This window comes from Dipodomys ordii, unplaced genomic scaffold, assembly GCF_000151885.1.
Source record: "Dipodomys ordii isolate 6190 unplaced genomic scaffold, Dord_2.0 Scaffold5, whole genome shotgun sequence".
Lineage (NCBI taxonomy): Eukaryota > Metazoa > Chordata > Mammalia > Rodentia > Heteromyidae > Dipodomys > Dipodomys ordii.
Window position 1 is genome coordinate 37,198,515 of NW_012267221.1, and position 21,054 is coordinate 37,219,568.

Consider the following 21,054-nt stretch of genomic DNA (forward strand, 5'->3'; position numbering starts at 1 on the left):
TGAGTCTCATAGACTTTTTCTGCCAGTACTGCCTTGAACCATGATCCTCAGATCTCAGCCTCCTGAGTAGCTAAGCGTTTGCCACCAGTGGCTCATTCTGTTTTTAAAGTCTCCATGAGTATCTGTTAACTGTAGGCTAAAATGTCAGCTTAAAGAATGTTAGTACCGATTTCTTGCTTGAGACATAAATTTTGAATTAATAGAATACCATTATTTTTTAGATCAAATAATAATGTGGTTCAGCTTAATCCTGTGAGACAATGTTGTATATTCCCCAAGGTAGCAAAGCTAAGGCAGAGGTGAAGTGGCATTTACCAAGCTCATCTGTATAAGGGAGATGAACCATAGTTCTAATTACCTTTAATGAGATCAGTGAGGGATGACACCTGACAGGCCCTTAGACTGAACCGATGGAGTAAAAGTTGTAAATGTGAATTAAATGTATTAAAATGTATAATGAATAGCTATGCTTGTGAATTTTCAGATTTGCATTGTCAGCCATGGACATGGAACAGAGAGACTATGATTCTAGAACAGCCCTCCATGTAGCTGCTGCAGAGGGTAATGGATAACACCTATGTTCACTCTCCTCCCCCACAAGATTTAATTTGTTTAAAATTCCATACTAAAGTCTATTTTTTCTGTCTGTGGGTGTGTGTGGTTACAGGTCATGTGGAAGTGGTTAAGTTTTTGCTGGAAGCTTGCAAAGTAAATCCTTTCCCCAAGGACAGGTGAGTGCTTAGGTTACCTTCTGACATAATTGGAAAGTAGGTATTTTATTACACAGGATCAGTGTTCAAATGATTGAAGACATTCTTGAGTCTGCTATGTTGTCTCAAAAAACAATACCTTGTCTCTGTTAGATATATCATTTTGCCTCATATCCTCTCTCTTATCTACCAGCGGTTTCCTGTTTAGAAATGTTCAGATCTGACTATCTATGAACACACTGTATGAAGAAGAGAGGATTTTTTTTTTGGTATTTGAAAAGAAAAAAAAATCTGTTCTCATGAGGCTTTTCAATATGCAGGGTGAACAAACATTTCCAAAAGCATGTAAGAATCTGTAAGAAAGCTGAAGTTAAAGAACTCTAAAATGAATATATTGGAGCTTGTTATTTCTGGAGTTGAGTGGAATCAATTTTAAATGACTTTGTGGAGGTTGAATTTTAATCAGTACTTCAGGAAAAGAGGAGATTTAGGAGCATAGGAAGAAGAGCACTTTATCTGTAGTAGGAGAAATCTATCTACTTGGTGTGTTTTCTGCTTCTTTCTCCTGGTCTACATGGTAAACTGCTATTTATCCGGTGGCAAAGCTCTCCACCTGCTGGCTAGGGCCAGGGTAAGAATACAACCAAAGTTCAGAGGTATATGCACAGTAAACTCTTTCCTCGTATACTTGGAGGTTATATAATGGAACAGAGTGGGTGAGCCAACAGTGAGCAATCAGAATAAAAGTTCTGAATGCAAGGGAAATAAAACACTTCATGGAGAGGTTTGGTATGTATGTTAAAGAGTTTGGATTTCTTATTTGAAAAATGCAGCGCACTAAATTTGGAGCAAGTTGATAACACTTTAGTAACTAGATTGGTTCAGCTGAGCTCTATTTCTTTTTTTTTTTTTTTTTTGGTCCGATCGTGGGGCCTGAACTCTGGGCCTGGGCGCTGTCCCTCAGCCCTTCAGCTCAAGGCTAGCGCTCTACCACTTGAGCCACAGTGCCACTTCCGGCTTTTTTTTTCTGCTTATGTGGTGCTGAGGAATCGAACCCAGGGCCTCATGCATGCAAGGCAAGCATTCTACCACTGAGCCACCTTCCCAGCCCTGAGCTCTATTTCTTTAAATTCTGGTCTGGATATTGTTAGTCTAGCTTGTAAGACAAGAGAAGTCTCAATATCAGTGTCTTGAAACTTTTCAATTTTGTAAGTTTAGTAATACTTTGGCTACCCAATTTTATTTATATAGTTGTTACAAAGAATCATTATTTCAATTCTTTATTGGAAGGATTCCAAAACCTCGAGTTATGGTGATAGTCCTCCCAGTTATCCCAATATGATATGCCCATCCTAGCAATTTCTAGAGCAAGAAACCTGAGTGTTTCCGTTGGTGCTTCTAATCTCCCCCAAAACACTAATTCATGATGGAAATACTGTTTTGTATTTCTTGAATTTTCTTCCCTTCGTAAGGCCTATAGGAATATAAAAATAAACTACCCATCTGACAGGTGTTAGCTGAATAACTAACTTGGTAACTTTATGTTCATCTACTAGTACAGAATGAAAGCTAGAATCAATTGTAAAATATTACTGAATGGTATTATTCTTTAAAGCTGATGTTTTTTTATTAGTTCATGAAGTGTTGTTTTAAAAGAAAGTAATATGAAGATGGCTTTCTAAAACAGTGACACAAACATATTGCTGAAAATGATTTAAGTCTATACATGATGCCACTGACTCCTAAACTGACGAAGTCCAGTATCAAAGTAAAAGGACACTTACCTGCTTTTGAAAATCAGGACCAGGCTATCAAAAATGTTTAAGAACCAGAATATTTTAAGCACCTTTTGGTTCATATTGTCACCACACTGAAAGTTAAAAGGTTCAAAACAGAGAAGGAAACCAAGAAAGGTGGTGCAGTGGCTATAACCAGTCGAGAAAGAGAGCAGCAGCTGTGGAGAAGTTAATGAGTAGCAGAGAAAGGGTAGGGTGCCGGGCCTCTGCCAAGATTAGAGAACTCACCTGTGTTTCACTGGGCCTGAGAGTTTTATAGTGCTGGTTTTATAGTGATGTCTCCTTCTGCAAAAAGCTTAAATTTATATACCTTATCCTGGAATTTTCATCCACCAAACTCAACAAACAATAAAGCCCTCCAAAGCACAGTTAGGAGTAAAGGGGAGTTAGTCTTCTAGTTATTTCTTCAGGTTGTGGTTGAGTTGAGCCAGCAGCTTCCCATCCTTGCTGGACATGCTGAAAATCTGACTTCCAATATGTGACTTCCAATTTCTAGACTTCTGGGATTTATTGATTTTTCTTTTTAGTTCCTAGGAACATAAATTTTCTGCCAAAGGCTAATGTGGTACACATTGTGTACTAGAATTTCTTTGAAAATTTTATTTAAAAAGAGAGAGTTTGTGTTTTTCATGAAGTTAAACTTGATGACCTAGAGAGGCAGTATTCTGTCAACTCGATAGTAAACAAGGTTCTTTAACAGTTCTCTTCCTCCTCAATGTCCCACCTTGTCTCTGACACCACTCTTTTAACTTTAAATCCATTTCTGCTATTTATTTTCACTTGTAGTGTTGCTCAAATGTCTAAATTGGGCAATTTAAAACATTTAACATATATTTAAAACCTAGGATGCTAGTTGACCGTCTTCGTTCATAAATTACCTAATGATCCTGTCCATACTGTGCCACTTGCTTAGGTGGAACAACACCCCCATGGATGAAGCGCTGCACTTTGGACACCATGATGTATTTAAAATCCTCCAGGAATACCAAGTCCAGTACACACCTCAAGGAGATTCTGACAATGGAAAGGAAAATCAAACTGTCCATAAGAATCTTGATGGATTGTTATAATGGTCTTAAATTCCAAGATGTAAATCACTTACCTATTTAATTGTGGAAAATGGTTATGAAGAACATGTGTATTTCTATCTGGTAGTGATGTATATTTTACACTTATCATTTCAGTGTTACTGGACTTTTCTTCATTGTGCACACAGGACAAATCTTATTTCTTTGGCAAAAATAGAAATAAAACAAATCTCCCTCCATAATGTGAGAAATATTTACCTCGTGCATTGTATAATTTGATGTAAAAGAAATAGTTATCAATCCTAGCATATAACTGTGTGATCTTCATGATTTGTTTTATGAATTTTCAATTTATAGTGATCTGCTTGTATGCATTTGTAAATTAAGCTGTTATATAGTCTGTCCATAGGGGTTGAGACTGTCTTTAGAAGCAAACAGTGTGATTTTCAAGACTTCCAATATAGATTTAGTCTGAATGTTTGAAAAGTTATATGCACTTATGGTTGAGTGTTTAAAATGTCTCTTACCATCCTCACCTAACAGTGTAACTCTTTAAAATTATAGTAGTTAACAACTGTTAATATAATAAGCCAATTCTGATTAGATTTTATCAGGGAATCTGTTTAAGATATGTTTGGTGACCAAAATGTATATGTGATATAGTTATACTTTTGAAAATTTTTCCTTTTTCTATATCCCTTTAGTCCAGCCTCTTTTCTCAGATGTTTCACTATCTGCCTCTTCCCCTTTAGCTGGGAAAATGAGTGCTGGCATACTATGCAGTTTTCATGTTTCCACTGTAAGTCAGAAAACGCCTCATATTTCTGGCATTGAAGCTAGAACTTTGCCATTTGTCTACAGAAGATGAACCAGACATGAAGTTACTAAGTATAAATTAGCCAAATTAATCAGTCTAAAGAATGAAGGTGTGTACTATTACAGTTCTGTTAGAAGTTATTTTTCAGCTTCTAGGATAAAGACAAAACTTAAAATGCTTTAAGCTACCAGTTATTAAGATGTTATGGGAACTGCTACAACCAATCTGTTTTTAAACCCATTAGAAATCTAGACCAAGTTATTTGTCCTCTTTGGGACTCCTGGATTGCTCCAGATACCTTCAAATATTCTATTCTATAGTTTTGGTGGGGTCCACAGTTCAATAATAAGAAAAGGCCATTTTATTTAAAATTGAGGCTCATCATGTTCTTGTCTTGGGGAAGTAACTCATGGTTAATTTAGAAAGAGAATTCAGAAAAGAAAGAGCAGAATTTTCTAGGAATTGCACCTAGTTTATCGTATTATTCCTTGGAGGAGATAAAGGTATATTAGGATTTATGATATTAAGCACATGTGCACACACACGCATGCACAAATGGACTTCTTTGAAGCTACATTTTATGTAATGAGCAAAATTCTCAACTACACAAATGCTACCACATTAAAGCGGCAATTTCCTTTTTCCCCATCAGCACAAACTGCTGCTTTCCTCTTTTATGGCACCTCACTCATGCCAGAAGCCTCTGGTACTTTGATTTTTGCTTTTAGTCTGAGTGCTTCAACCATTCCCAGGCCAGCAGTTCTGGTGAAACCATAGCCAGAGCCCCTTAGCAGCACCAGGCAGCAACCAAGCTGTTCCCAAGTTCCAGATACCGTAGGAAGAGGATGGTGAGTAGGTAACTAGTCCTGTGGCTATGCCCCTCCCCCACAGACCTGTCAAGCCATGTGGGTAGGAGGTGCTTGCAAGTAAGAAGTACCATGAACCCAAAAGGTGTTAGGTGGTAGACATGTTTTAATTGAAGTCAATTGAGATAACTGCTCAAACAGGAGCTTTGTGATTAAAATGAAACATTACAGTGGTTCAGTTGTGTGGCTTTTGATTCAGTGATTTGTGGCTTTTGACTCAATAACTTTGAGGCTTTTCTCTAATAACAAGAGGTTCTGACTATTATTTGGGAACAAAAAGAGTTCTCTTATTTTCTAAGATCAAACTGTTCTGTGGAATCTTTGTGGTTTAGTTAAATATGCCCTTACTTACCCAGGATGTTACTTATGACTGTGAGCTTGGTCTTGAGCTGACCCTTTGCTATTGGCCGGTAATGAGTACATTTGGTGTAAATGCTTATTGACTGTGCTGTCAACTGCTGTCATGGGTAAAACTCCAAAGACCTTTTTGTTTTGGCATTAGGACTATATGATTTTTGTATCACCAAGAGCTTTAGAAGGTCATGTTAATTTCAGGCTGTGTCCACACTGTTGTTCTGCTGATCTTGGTTCTAATGGCCCTATTTTTGGTGATATGCTGTACCTCTGCTGCCCACACTGCCCTTGAGCTGCACAGCAGGATTTGCTGTTGCTATTGTCTGTCTGGAAGGGACTGAATGACCATGAGGTCATTACACAGCTATGAATGTATTTGCTTCCAACATCTCCCAAAGTGAATCTAATCTTAAAACTATAAATTGTAAGTATTCTGAAATTGGAAAACATTTATTTTAAATAAAATTAGGTAACGTTGCTTTTAAAGCATAATAAATACATGTATCAAAACTGTGTGAAAAATGAATTTTCTTAAAATATTTTTTTTCTTTTGGCACTGGGTTGGTAACTCTTTTGGGCATAGGACCATGGTAAAAATTGGTTACAAATCCATTTCTGATGCCTACCATGAAACAGGGAGCTGGCAATACCAGGATGAGACCATGAGAAACTCATCCTTGAAGCTCAGGAGGGTAGGTGAGCTGTTCTGCTCTAGAAGCCAGTCCTCTGCTTTGACAGTTGCACATACTTGCTGAAGTGAGCTACTGACCAAACATATCGTTGAATGAAAGAAAGATGTTTTTCATGAAGCTTTAAAATCTACTTGGAGAGCTGATCCCAGTGTTGCCACAACACGGTCTTAGCTGGACCAACTGGAAAACCTCAGTTCCTAACTAACTCATCCCACGTGGGGATGGCATTCTCCTCCAGAGCCAGAAACCCTGCTCAGAGCTCATTCCTTTCAGGCTTAGGGCGTTTGGTTTTTCTAAGGATACAGAAATTGTAGGCACACCATGGCCATGACATTTTTTCCTATCAGAGTTCTTTATCACACACTTAGTCGCTTGGCCAAAGGAGCCACCTTGTCACTACATCTACTCTAACCCATTCTTACAGATGTCGCAGAAACTAAGAGTGGGCCATGAAACAGAACTCATAGTCCATGTCTGTCCCTACATGTTACAACACAGACCATACCCGCTATGGACGGAATAAGCATTTTAACTTACTCATGTGTATTGGTTAAGGCCTTTCCTCTGCTGATTTTTGTTTCTTTGACAATAGTGGGGTTTTGATTCAGTCTTGAGCTCAGAATTACAAGGCAGACCCTTGACCACTTGAAACACACCTCCAGGCCTGCTTTTCTGCTAGTTAATGGGAGATAGTCTGTTTCATGGACATCTGTGCCCAGTCTGGCTTCAAATTTCAATCCTTAGATCTCAGCCTTTGCATAGCTAGATTAACAGGAATGAGCCACCATGCCTGGCTCTCTGCTGAGTTTTAAGGATGGGCATAGTTGCTTCAGTGTTAAGTCCTGCCTATAGTCAATTTCAGCTGCACATTATGTAGCCCCAAATAGAAGGTGACAATAAATGTATGGAAAATCTCAGCTCATTCTTGATACAGTGATGTCATTTTATTACTGTGAAACGTTTTTTTAGAGGTTTGGCTACCTAATTTCATTAGCTAATTATCATAGTAAGGTGAATACATTTATACTTCAGAGGATGAATGGTTCTAGTGCCGAGAGGCTTTCTGGGAAAGGGAATTACAAAATTAGGTTCGGAAGGGACATGATTTACTAGATTAGAGAAGGTATGTGTATTTGGGGATGGGAAGGATTCAAAAAGGCAATTACTTAAAAATGAGGTGAGAAAGGTAAAACAACAATGGAAAGCATTAAAGGTAGATTGAGGTTCTCACTTTCATTCTGGAGCCTGACCCTGGGTCCAAGCCTCCTATAGCCAGCCATGCCCATTTCGGCCTCTCAAATGTGTGCTATAACGGTAAGATAATCAACCATAACAGCAAAAATATCAAGACTTCATGAGCAAGAAATAGGGAAAGGCTGCAAACACACAAACAGGTATTTAATGTATTGTAATAGAATTATGGATATTACAGAAGAATGCATGAATTTGATAATAGGTATTTCATAAAAAGCTTCTACCCTTTAGACCGCCTATGTTCTTTGTATATCCAGTGTAACTTAAGTAAGTTTATGTATGTTTGATCAATGTAGATCATTTCAAGTTCTCAGTGAGTACAGCAAGCACAGAGCTAGAAGTTACTTTGTTAACATATGGAAGCTGAGTATCACTGAGTCATATTATTTAAGAGCTATATAAATTTATCTTAGTAGGCTATAAAAACAATATTGATTAGCCTTCCTGCAACTAGTTTAAATGTTATTTCTCTGCAGTTGAGGATTTAAAAAAACAACAACAAGACATTTATATTATTTGGGGCTTTTGGCTATGTTTACTTGGCAAAATCTTAAGCTTTAATAAGTAAGGGGACTGCACTAGAAAATATGGTTCAGTGACTTAACATCTTGAGATTATAAGAGCACAGATACTTTGTTTACTGATGTTTCCCAAACATTTATGACTAATGCTGGCTCATGGCAGGTTCTTAATATATATCTGACCATTTAAAAAAATAAGAATTTTTTTTTGCAATACTAGGGTTGAACCCAGGAGACTCATAGTTGTTAGGCAAACCACCATTTGAGGTACCCACTGCTATTTTGTTTTCATTTATTTATTTATTTTTGCTAGTACTGGGTTTAAACTCAGCCCCTTGTGCTTGCTTGAATGTCACTCTGCTACCTGATCCATGCTTGTAGTCCTGCTTTTTTAATGATTATTTTGAAGATGGGGGGGTCTCATGGACATTAGTGCTTGGGCTGGTCTCAAACCACAATCTTCTGTGTCTTAGCCTTCTGAGTAGCTAGAATTATAGGGATGAGTTAGAGGTGTTAGAGAGAGGGTCTCACTAGATTTGCTTGTGCTGGTATAGATCTCACAATCCTCCAGCCTCCGCTATGCCCTGGGATTATATAATGTGCTACCACACCTAGCTTTTAATAAATGAATAATAAAAGATATCACTCAGGCAAATGCTCTGAGTGATTTAAAAGGTAAATAAAGAATTGTTTAAGTGCTATCTGGGATAGCCAGATGTGACACAGCACTATTTTTGTTCTTTAAGACTTGCCTAGCATGCATGAAGCCCTAGGTTTGATTCCTTAGTACCACATAAACACAAAAAGCCAGAAGTGGTGCTGTGGTTCAAGTGGTAGAGTGCTAGCCTTGAGCAAAAGAAGCTCAGGGACAGTGCCCAGGCCCTGAGTTAAACCTCCAGAACTGGCACCAAAAAAAAAAAAAAACAAACTTCAAATTTGACTAAATTGACTTTACTTAATGTCACTTCAGAACAATTTTCTTTCCTTAAAAATGAAAAGTTGGTCCCAGGTGGTACATGTACTGTCTGAGGATAAACCACCATCCTAGATATATTTACATATCTCTCAAGCCAGATTAGTTCATTGACAACTTATAATGGTCAATTTTGTAAGAACACAAGCTGCTCTCTCAATCTGCCATAGTGATTCTGATTATAAGCAGAATAAGGGCAAAACAGTGAAATAGGAAATAGTGTTATCTTAATAATCAAATAGGAAAATAATGTTATTAATCTTATTTTAAAGACATTTTAATGAGATAAATATTATACTAATTCATAATGCCAGCAACTTTATATATCTTTATACTAAATACTAATATTAGAATTTTAATACTTAAAATCATTTAAAGCACAGCAATTAAAGACATCTTAAAAAATGTTGTGCTTCTCAACCATTCCAATGAAAAAGTAGCCAAAATCCAGTCCAGCCAATGCTATCTTATGTAAAAATGGAGAGAGCGTTTCAGTCTATACGCAGCACTGAGTTATATGTACATACTACATTTAATGCACTACATAGACTTAAGCTGTACTTTAAGAAAATTATCACCCAAATAGAAGCAAAACCCGTATGTAAGAACATAGTTGTGGTGAAGATGAAGAGATGAAGTTCAGCCATATAAAAGCCTATGTGAAAGCTCCCTGCAAACCCCAAGAGCCAGTCCCTGGAACAACTGGTTTGTGTCAGTGCTAATGAGGAAGAAGAAAAAAATGCATGGCACACTCCACCAAAATTCACCCATCCAAAAAGTGTCTGGAAAAAGTACAGAAGAGATCACGGGACCATTTGCAAATATAATTTGTCAGAAATACATATTAATCAGCAAAAACATGAAGTTCTCAAGGCAGTTACACAAAACTTGGGTTTTGATCATTTGACTCTCCTATTATCTCTGGTGAATGATTTAAGTTATTTAGTTATTATTTTTTCTACTCCTTTCTCAATTCTGTGAGTAATAGACTACAGACTGATAATGATAAAACAAGTTAACCCCTTAAATTTCTATGTCTGTCTACATGTCAAATTTCAAGTTTAAGAAAATAAGGTGTTTTTCTCCTACTCAGTAGTAGCATGGCTAATGTTGACAAAGTATTATGTCATCGGATATAAACTTGACTGTGAATTATGTCACAGGTATAGTAATGGAAAACTTCCAATCATATTTAAAGCAGAGACAACACATAAGAATTCTCTAAAACAAATTTACCATCACTACATTAAATTGGTACTTAAATATCCATGTATCTAGCCAATGACCTACAGTTGCTAGATGTTACCACGCTTCTCACCTTTCCCAAAGGAATCTCATTCTAGTCTTGATGCTTTGAGTGTATCTGGATATTTTCCATTTGCAAATTCCACTCTGCATAGAGTGCTTTTCTTTCCATTGAACCTTCAAGAAGATAATGAAGCCCTTCAAAGTAACATGTTTCAGAATTAGGGAAATATCCACTTGCTATCAACAGTTTGTAGCAAAACTCTTGTTCTTTCATTTCCCTAGAAACACAGCATATGAAGGAACAGAGTAGCAGGAGAAATCACACATTGGAAGAAAGTGTCTCCAGAGAAGATGATAGGAATTCGCGTTTACACTGTGGTCATCTGCAAAAAGACAAAATGTAGTTAAGATCATTATATGGATCCTGTGACACGCAAATGCATACATTTAACATTACTGTCCATTCTACAATGGAGTAGCAGAAAGATGCTTCCAACAGCAAATAACCAGCATGAAATTAAAGTCTTCAGCATGTCCTATCCATTTTCCTGGACTAATCAAGACCTTTTATGTCACTTAAGCTGATGGATTATACTTTCCAGCCTGCTGACTCAATTTTGTGAATTCGTCCAGACAGACTATATAAAGCTTTCTGCTGTTAAGCAAGTCTAGTGACAGAGCAATGTGGCAAATCTGCCCATGCAAAACAAGTGTGGAAATGCTGAACTATATGCCGGAGGGAGAGGGATGAGAGGGAAATGAAATGATGAATTTCCCGTTAAGGTCATTCAGTAGGTAAAATAAATGAAACCTGGGTTACAGATACAGGCAAAAAGAGGAGAATTATTATGAGAACTCCTTTACCTCCTGCACTAGTGCCTACTGCCTTGGAACAGAGGAACTTGCCGACAGTAAAATGTTTATCCAAGAATCCTAGCTTGCCCTTGAATTCCTAATTTTCTGCTCATTCTGTTAGACCAGACAACACTGTCAGTAATGATCCTGTCCTCTGCAATGTCTGAAGACATTTCTCATCATCAAGAGTGGGTGTGTCTACTGGCTTCTACCTACTAAACATCTTTTGGGCAAAAAATAGTGCATAACAAGTTATCTAGCCACAAATGCCAAGGTACTAGGATTGAGACACATGACACTGAACTGTAAAAGCCTATTAAGATTTTCCAAATCCCAAGCACTCAATGGTAAGTTCTATAAAGTATGGTTGTAGGAAAATTCTTTGGCATTGAAAAGCACATTAAGGGGCTTGCCTCCATATTGCAGCCTGGTTGACAGTGCAAATTTATAGTTAAGCTGGTCTACTTAGAGGTGGGGAAAGAGAAGGAGAAAGAAGCAGAAGGACAGGAACCCTGATTCAAATCCTGTTACTGTGTGACCGTGGCATGTCACTTACCCGTTCTAAATATCAAGATCCTTGAATATGTAGAAATTGGACAACACTAGCATATGGATTTGTTGAAAGGACTGAATTAGAGGGCATAGGTAAAATGTTTGGCATAGCAGAAAAAAATAGTGACGATAAATGTTCTTAGTTTGAGCTGTGGACAAAGGCTTCTAAGAGAGTAGTCTGGTTCTGTTAGAAGTCCACGGAGAAAGTTATTATACAGAAAATCCAGACTAAATTAATGCCTAAGTCATGTTGCAGCAAATACTGATGCTCTGACTCACTTTAGACAATTTCCTCAGGAGCGTCTTACTCCTGAGGCTGCACCAGGCATCAGTCCCTGGGCTCACAGTACTCTAGAACTGCAACCGCAGACTTGGTAGAAATCGTTCAGCCCTGAGAGCTGCATCCATTTCAGGACACATGCCCTAATTCTAAAAGCAGGTGCTAAATGGAAGTCACAGCTAAGACTGAGGATTGACACTAGTCTGAATTTTACTCAATCTAATAATGTTGTGCCTCTACGATAGTGTCCTTTTAGCTCTGTAGGTCTTTCATGGCTTTACCTGGAAACTTTGGTTGGCTGTGTGACCGACTTACTTTGTTCTACAAATAAAATGAACAAAATCATAGAGAATGGAATGGAATGGCTACAGGGGCATCCAAAGACCACAAACCCATTTCCTGACATTTAATTGCAGTATTTAAATTGCTCTCACACTGACTCAAAGAAGCTATCCTGCTTGCACAGATGGAGGAAACTAATCCATCTTATGTTCCCAAGGTCATAGGAACAACAGCAATGACAGAGTTGGAACTCTGCCTGCCAAATCCTAATCACAGGCCTCTCACCCACAGGCTATGCTGCCTTCATCTTAAAAAGCGGAATAAAGCACTCAATCTCTGTACAAACAGGCTCTTTAGGGTGTATGTTTTGAATGAAGCCAAGCCTAGATATTTATGGGACATATTCCAGAATGGAGAATAAGAGGCAGCCAGTTCAAGTGTGTTCAAACACTTGTTTTACCATTTATTGACTATTACATCCTAGTTTATACCTAACTCAAAGGATTTCCATGAAGAAGTGCCTGTGCCTAGCATATGGGACATATTTAATAAGTGCCACCTATCAACTCATCAATGGTAGTAGTGAGGATAGCGATATAACTTACGAACAAGAGAGGTAAAAGAAGATCCATCTAGAGTCCTTGTTTGTTTCATCAATTTTCTGAATCAGACTTCCCATTCTTGTGTAAGGCTTATGTGCACTTTTTTTTTGGCTTATATTGGGGCTTGAATTCAGAACCTCTCAGTTACTTGACTTGTGTTCACCCACAACAGGGACTCTACCAGTTGATCCACGCCTTCAGTGGGCTTTTTATTAGTTCACTAAAGATAAGACTTGTCTCACCAACTTTTCTGCCTGGGTTAGCTTCAAACCTTGATCCTCCAGGTCTCAGCCTCCTGAGTAACAAGGATTAGCATGAGCCACTAGCACCTGGCAGTTCCTTGTCACTTTCTTTTTTCTTAGTAGTATTGGAGTTTGAACTCAGTGTCATGCACGTGGTAGGCAGGTACTCTACCACTTGAACCGTGCCTCCTGCCTGACAGGCATTTTTATAGCAGTGTCTGGATACTACATTATACAGATAAAGGTTCACTGTACCAATGGAATAGGGATAGTAGTTAATTTTGAATGACTTTTAGCCTGTGTTTCAGGCTAAAGAAAAAAGTTCATGTAATATTCTTGAGCCCAAGCAGGTATTACTGAGGCCACATAAATGTATTCCCCAGGTGCATGGGTACCCAGAGATACCCTGTACTCCATCCCTCTCACTTGGCTCTCCCTCATCTCCTCCCATTATTGAACACACATTTTTGTTAGGCACCAGGTATAAAGTCATGACTCAGGTTTTTTTTAAAGCATTACAGAAAAAGCCCTTTTAAAATGAACTGGAATAACTCCATGTGGAAATAGGCTTAAAAATTAAACAGCATCAGCAAAAACCTAGCCAACCCCCAAAAAAAATCTTTCAGAGGAAGGATTCCAGGCTGAAAGGCAAACAATACTATTTGATATACTGGAAAAATATTCTCTTAAAAGAAGATTCTTTCCTTTGATTAACAATCACTCTCACTGAACCATTTGTTCTAGCGAGCTCTTTGCAACTTCAGGAGCTAGTAATGCAAAGTAGTCCTCAAGTATAAAGCAAGTGAAGTGGTTTCATTGCTGCTAAGAATGTAGAGCTAAAATTTAGAATAATAGTCACTGTCAAGCACTAGCGCCTAAAACCAACACGCCTAAGGCTAATACCCTGTTATCGGCCCCAGGACTGACTTACACAATTTCCTACCAGAAAATTCTTGGCTCTTTACTATGTGAAATTTCAACAGGGACAGAAATTCTAATTTGAAAGGGTTTAAAAAAGGAGACACAAGTTTGAAATGCCATCTAATATTGTCTGGAGGGTGCTGAATGCCAAGAATAAAAATCTGATAATGTTTGTTGAAACTGTAGCAGGCTCCAACCTGTTCAGGCTCATCCAGAAAATACCCTCTGCTTGACTTTGCAGAGATTTCTTCTCACAAGCAGGGTCTGCCACAACACCTGCCTGCCACAGAGGGCGCACGGTCTAGGAGCAGCGGGCAGCAACACCTGACCCCAGCACTTACCATACTGTCAAATTCTACAGGGCCCATAATCCGCGCTACTTCATCAAACTCCTCTGGGGACATGGGGAGCAAGTTATCTGTGGTCTGTAGTCTAGAAGGATGGCTGAAACAGGAAAAAGGGAGAGGAATGTTAGTACTTAAGTGATTCAGGCAGCAGTGAAAATTCAGACATTTTTACCTTTTGTCTGTGATTTGCATGATCTTTTCATTTTTATTCCAGAAAAGTACCTACTATATAAGACACAGCTGAAACAGTAGAGATTGTGGGAGGTTTATGCCCCTGGCCCGGCCCCTTGGGATGTACTAGACTTAGATGTGAATGAGCAATAGCCAGCCTAGACCCTGTGCCATGTTGCCTGATGAAACCTCAGTGTGAGCACGTGTAGTGTTACCCTGCATGACAGGACCTTGTGGCTTACCCTGTACAGAAAAAGCACCAGAGAAATGTCTGGGAAGTCCCTCATCCCTACCTTGAAGTTTGTATGCAGATAAAGCTGCTCCACAGAGTGTTTTTACATGAAGGCTACATCCATTCACCCCAAGACAGTGCTGCAGGCCAAATAACTGACAATGACTTTCCAAAACTTTTTCTACCTTTTATGAAATGAAACAACAAAATAAAAGCAAGTGGAGGAAAAAAAAATGTATCTCAGTCATGACTTTGGCCTTGTCTAGATTGAAAAGAACTTACTTTTCCACTCATCAATTTTTGTCCATTTTATTTTTACTTTTTTGAAGTATCAGTTTGAGGAGCAATTGTATCTCTTACACACAACTTCATATTTTTTTGTCTTGTTTGTTTCTTTAAGGCAAGTAAAATGCTGGTAAGCAGTGATACCCAACCTCTAGGTAAGAGCTTTTCAACAAGTCCAACTGAGCTGGTTATAGCAATTACAATGGAAAAGCAAAATGCAAGCAAAGTACAATCAACAGGCCCCAGCCAGAATCAAGACTGGCTAAAGGTTCCGAACATGCCTCTCTTCTGTGTTCACTTACACTTCAGACACAGAAATCAACTCAGTCTTGATGTAGCCAGTTCTTTTAGGACCATCCAGTTCCATTGGTTCTGGAGCTAGAAGCAAGCACATGTGTATATTTTGCCTTAGCAAAAATCATCCAAGAACAGAACAAGCACATTTTGGGGTGAGGGTCAAAATTCTTTTGTTTTACTAGACAACTTAAAAGAGTTCTGCATCTTTAGGGGGTCATGATCTCCTTTTTCAAGTCACCTAAAATTCTGGTGGGAAGGCAGAAGCAACTAGCAGAAAAAAGGATCTAGGATCTAACCAGTAACTGGGTCCATTTGGATGAAGCCCCTTACTGATGGACCTGTGTCCTAAATTTTAACACAAGCAGGCTGGCATGAGTTGATTAACTGTAATTATTACCCTTTACCCTTTTCATGTGGGAAAAGTGATACTGTGACAGACTCACAGTACCAGAGTGGGCTTTTTCCCAATAGCTCTAAAATAGGAAGCTGGGCAAATGACTTCCTAGCTAAATCAAGCCAAAGAATCCATTTTATTCCAACTGCACTGAGTGTAGATTGTGGTTTCTTTTAGTTTTTTCATTTGACAGTACTGAAATTTAAACTCAGGACCTTGTGCAAGCACTTGAGCCATGCCCAAAGCCTTTTTAAAAAATGTTTTATTTTTAAAATATAATTTTATTGTTAAGGTGTTTGACAGTGAGGTTACCATTTAATGAATCAGGTAATGAATAAAATGTCACTTGGACAACGTCACTCTTTCCTTCACTTTCCCCCAACAAAACCATTTTTACTTTAGTTAGGGCCTTCTATTCATATCTTGACTCACCTGGACAAAGTCCTCTTTTTTATACTGCCTGTGTGGCTGGGATGATAGGTGTGTGCCCCTATGCTTGACTTTTTTGTGTTTGAGATGGAGTCTCCTGAACATTCAGGCTAGCCTAGAACTGACAGCCTAGTATTATCACCTAGAACTAACAATTTACTACTGCAGGTAGGGGCCACCATGCCACTTACGCTATAGTTTGAAAGCCTACTGTTTCCAGCTCAGAACAGAGTGGTGGGTTGGTGTCAGCACTGTGGGCGTTTGTGCTGGCACCTTCCACCTATGCGATGTCAAGGACACAGCTGAGAACAAACACTCTACTACCAGGAAGGGCTGCGCTGTGCTTTCTCTTCAGGCAGTGGCTTCTTGCCACCCACTTACCTTCCTTTGGCCTTGAGTAATATTTTCCAAAGGCATGGTCTTTGTCAATATTTGGATACAGATACTTCAGGGGATTCTCTGGAATATTCTCAGCAGCCATAACTTTGTAATTGCGAATGATATCAGGGAAAGTAACAGCAGAAAGTTCTTTTTTGGTGTAGGGTTCAACTGCATGAAATTCAGGTTCTAAAAAACAAAAAACCTTTGTGAGGCCCAAACAACAGAGAAAAAGCAAAGCTCTGCAGACTTCACAGATTTGAGTGTGCCTGGAGTTATCATATATTTAGTGGACTACAATCTTTACATCTGAATGTTTTAATCATGCATTAAGAAGAGGAAAAGCAAAGTCAATCTTCACACATCATTAACAATTATTTGTTTATTCATAAATCTGGCCAAAACTTTTTTTTTTGGTCGGTTGTGGGGCCTGAACTCTGGGCCTGGGTGCTGTCCCTCAGCAATTCAGCTCAAGGCAAGCACTCTACCACTTGAGCTACAGCGCCACTTACGGTTTTCTGGTGTTTTATTGGAGATAGGAGTCTCACGGTCTCTCCTGCCCGGGCTGGCTTTGAACCGTGATCCTTAGATCTCAGCCTCCTGAGTAGCTAGGATTATAGGCGTGAGCCACCAGCGCCCGGCTGGCCAAAACATTTTTAAAAGCCTACATCTTCAATAAAACATTGCCCATAGGTAGTTAAATAATTATCAACGGGGTCATCTTAGCTCATGCCGAGATCAGGGATGGGGAATCTATGGCTTGTGGCTGAATAAGGCCAGTGATATTATTTGGTACATGTTAGGACAAGAATGGAAGCTTCTCATTGGCTGCCTATACTGATAATTCTATATTGTCCTCAAATAATGTTATAAATATCCAACTGCCCTTAGCAGAAAAAAAGGTTCCCCACTCTCGCTATAGGATTAGTTACTAAAAGGTTTATTTCTTTTCATACCAAAAAACATCTTTTAATTAAAATATATAATGATTATATGTAGAAGACAAATTTTTTTTTTGGGTCCGGTCATGGGGCCTGAACTCTGGGCCTGGGTGCTGTCCCTCAGCTCTTCAGCTCAAGGCTAGCACTCTACCACTTGAGCCACAGGGCCACTTCTGGCTTTTTTTTTTCTTTTTGCTTATATGGTGCTGAGGAATCGAACACAGGGCCTCAGGCATGCAAGGCAAGCGCTCTACCACTGAGCCACCGTCCGAGCCCTAGAAGACAATTTTTGAAACACAAAAAGATCCTATGCTACCTTTCCTCTTTAATAAACCAGAATTCAATCACTTCTGTTATTTTCAGACCTATTTCAGGACCTTCTTTGTAATTAATTTATCCAGAAAGCTGCCTCTGGATGTGCAAGTCCCAGAAGCTGAGGCTCAGTGGTCTGGGCTTTCCTAGAACTTCTGACTCTATGGTATCCTAAATCTTGGTAGTTACAGCTGCCCTTTGTAACTTAGCCTTAAACTTTGCTGGGTGCCAAGCATTTTCTTTCTCACGGATTGGTTTGCTAACTCCACCTCTCAGTTGATTCAGGAAATGAGTTACCAGGGAAAAGAGAAAATGAGCAGGTTCCCAACAGCAGCCTACAACAGGCTACAATCCCAGCCCTCCGGCTTTTTCAGAAGAACAATTGAATAGAACAATAAAGGTATTCCATTGTTTCAAAACCTACCCACTGAAAACCTAAAAGCCACTGGGATAAATCCACTGTTCCCTCAGTCTCTAAGCAAACTATAAGCAACCATGGAAGTAATCAATTTGGCACTGTCATTTCTTCATCTTTTCTGTTAACCTGTTTCCAGAAACCTGTTTTATAACACCATTTCTAGTGTCTTTGGGCTACAGATTCATTTGGCTAAATAAAATGCCAATATATAACAGAGATAAATGTGCAGCTGCTGTGCTTAAAGACAGCTCCTTCCAGCAGTCCCTTCATCCTGTTCATCCTAACAGGAGTGTAAGAACTGGTCCAACCCAGTTTACACTGCACTGAGGGACTCTGGAATTTTGTGCTGTGGGAAATGTGATCTGTTCCAAGAAGTGGTTACAGATTATACTGACTCACATCCTTGATCTGCAGATAACAAATATGACAGAAAGGACTTGACCTTTTCTTTTAATAACTATTGTTTCCACAGTATGTTCTAGGAAGGGAATCACTGATATTCATAGGGGTTTATTGCACCTCATCTAGGAGTAGGGTTCACTTGAGCTAAGCATGGGGTCGGCAATTTCATGTCCAAAGCTCTTTACCCACATGGGCTACCTGCAGTGATGGAGAAAGATTTCAGACAAGGGCTGTGCCCAGGCAGGTGCTCCAGCACCTTTTACTCACCGCCTCCATTCTGGGACCGCTCCACCCATGTGAATGTGATGGCCCCTTCCCGGGAGCTCTCGCTGAACCTCAGCAGGAACGTCCCTGGCTGCTGGTCTTTGAGCAGAGCACGTTCTTGTTCCTTGCTGATAAAGCCCACAATGCAACTGGGTATCAAGAATGACAGAGGCACTCTGTAGCTCAATCATGACTTGAATTCTCATGTCAACTTACAAACCAAGAAAATGACTACAAATTAACAAGAGAATATATGATAAAACGAGCTATACTATTCTTCAAGTAAAGTTAATTCACACTTCAGGAAGCATTCCTTTATACATGTGCATCCACAAGTAGAAAGGAAAACCAACATGAACATCAGTGGGCTGTCACAGGTGCTCAGGAATTAATGGATCCAAAAAGCCCATGAAAATGTCTGCATTTAGGCATCTCTTATATGGAGCAGAAGATTCATACAATATGCTTTCAGATTTATGCGATATATTTGATCAGTTTAGGACTTCTGTTGAATATGTGTTGTGTCATGGACACAACTTACTATGTTTCTAAGGGGCAATCAAATAAGTAGGTACTGAAGGTATTTTTTATTGAATGAGTAGATGCTTGAAGGGCACTTAAAAGGTTTTAAATTTAGTTTTACAAATATATATATATATATATATATATATATATTTATATTCTGAAGCCTTGATAGCACATAAGTATGTGTCTCTGTGAGATGTGTACAAATATGTCCAATGTTGAAGCCAAGTCAGGCTCTGTCCAGCCTTGCAAGATCATTCTGTTCTAACAAAACTTAAAAACTGTATCAGTGGTCCTTACCCATCATTCCAGAGAGAAAGCAGATGTTTCTTAATGAGTTCTAAGATGTTTTCAATCCAAAGCCAAAAGGAAAAATTTTTATCATTAATATTTTCCTGAAAGTACACAAAAGTATGTATTAGGAACAAAGAAATCTTAAACTTACTACCTTCTCCCACCATGGTATTTGAACTCGCATATGCACCACCTCAGGCACAGAGCAGCAGTAATCCCTTGTGGAGAAATGCCTGGGTCCCTAGCCTCCTAATGGCATTCAGACCTGGAGCTCTCCATTTCTCTCTTCAAACAGTAGCAAACCAGCAGGGGTTGACTTCCAGGGTGACTCAGAAAACAAAAGCTGCCCTTCCATTAGTAAAGCCCAGCAGATTGAGCTGGTGAGCACTGGCTGGTGACCTAGCACAGGGTCCAACTGTTCTCTCCTGCTAGTTTTCTGTTTGAGCACACTCCAAACAACTCATCTGTCTTGCAGGCCAAGCACATATTTCACATGACCGAAGCCAAAACCCTGCTGGGCAAAGGCTGGTGTGAGGGAACTGAAGATTCATTTCGGATATGAAAGAATGTTATCACTCAAGCAGGTGCTTCCTGTCAGCGTTTGTGTGGAGACCAACCTCCTGCACTAAAGGAAAATAAACAGCTTGCCCTCAGAGCTCCACGGAGGGGAGATATACGTGCCAAAATAAGCAATTGACCACCACAGCATCTACACCAAGGAGAGAGCTTCAACAGAGTGAAAAGAACTCGGACGACAGCAAACCCAGGCAGTACCCACCTTACAAAATCTTGTCCATGGAATAAGACCATCAGGGCTAGCATTAGGACCTAAACAAACAAAAGGAAGCTTTTTTAAGCACACAGATTTTGATTCTGATGCTCTGGCTAGACTGAGGAGTCTTATAATTACTCGTAAAGAAAATACCCCACACAGGTAGACTGATACACATGGCTGATATTCTCAAGTACATTGATGCCAAACTAACTGAGCAATGATCATAGAATAAAACATAAAGCAGTCTAAAACTTGCATTTGATTTTATTATTTCTTCTTTTTCCACATTACTCGGGGTTGAACTCAGGGCCTTAAGTTTGGGAGCCAGCCGCTCTACCACTTTGTGTCATATTCCTAGTCCTTTTTGCTTTTAGTTATTTTTTGAGAAAAGATCTCATGCTTACGGCTGGACTGTGATCTCCCTATTGATCCTATTCACACGGTGAGGATGACAAGCACATGCTACCGTGCAGTTTACTGGTTGAGATGGGTTTTCACTATCATTTTGCCTATGTTAGCTTCAAACTGAGATCTCCCCAAATCTTTGCCTCTGGAATAGCTGAGATTACAGACAAGAACCACAATACATGCCTTTAT

The 21,054-nt window shown here is 39.2% G+C and overlaps 2 protein-coding genes across 2 annotated transcripts in view; one reads left to right on the plus strand and one right to left on the minus strand.

The window, feature by feature from the left end:
• The window catches only part of Gls (glutaminase), a 77,492-nt gene extending 71,399 nt beyond the window's left edge, over positions 1 to 6,093 (plus strand). Inside the window, exons 17-19 of the mRNA XM_013027619.1 lie at positions 485 to 561; positions 668 to 731; positions 3,420 to 6,093. Of these exons, the coding sequence (XP_012883073.1) occupies positions 485 to 561; positions 668 to 731; positions 3,420 to 3,576 (298 nt within the window). The 3' untranslated portion in view covers positions 3,577 to 6,093. The remainder of the gene's footprint in view (positions 1 to 484; positions 562 to 667; positions 732 to 3,419) is intronic.
• A 3,721-nt stretch (positions 6,094 to 9,814) lies between these two features.
• The window catches only part of Stat1 (signal transducer and activator of transcription 1, 91kDa), a 42,000-nt gene continuing 30,760 nt past the window's right edge, over positions 9,815 to 21,054 (minus strand). Inside the window, exons 19-25 of the mRNA XM_013028899.1 lie at positions 20,461 to 20,510; positions 19,689 to 19,783; positions 18,867 to 19,012; positions 16,530 to 16,715; positions 15,331 to 15,406; positions 14,335 to 14,437; positions 9,815 to 10,642 (exon numbers count right to left, since the gene is read on the minus strand). Coding sequence (XP_012884353.1) covers positions 10,628 to 10,642; positions 14,335 to 14,437; positions 15,331 to 15,406; positions 16,530 to 16,715; positions 18,867 to 19,012; positions 19,689 to 19,783; positions 20,461 to 20,510 — 671 coding nt within the window. The 3' untranslated portion in view covers positions 9,815 to 10,627. The remainder of the gene's footprint in view (positions 10,643 to 14,334; positions 14,438 to 15,330; positions 15,407 to 16,529; positions 16,716 to 18,866; positions 19,013 to 19,688; positions 19,784 to 20,460; positions 20,511 to 21,054) is intronic.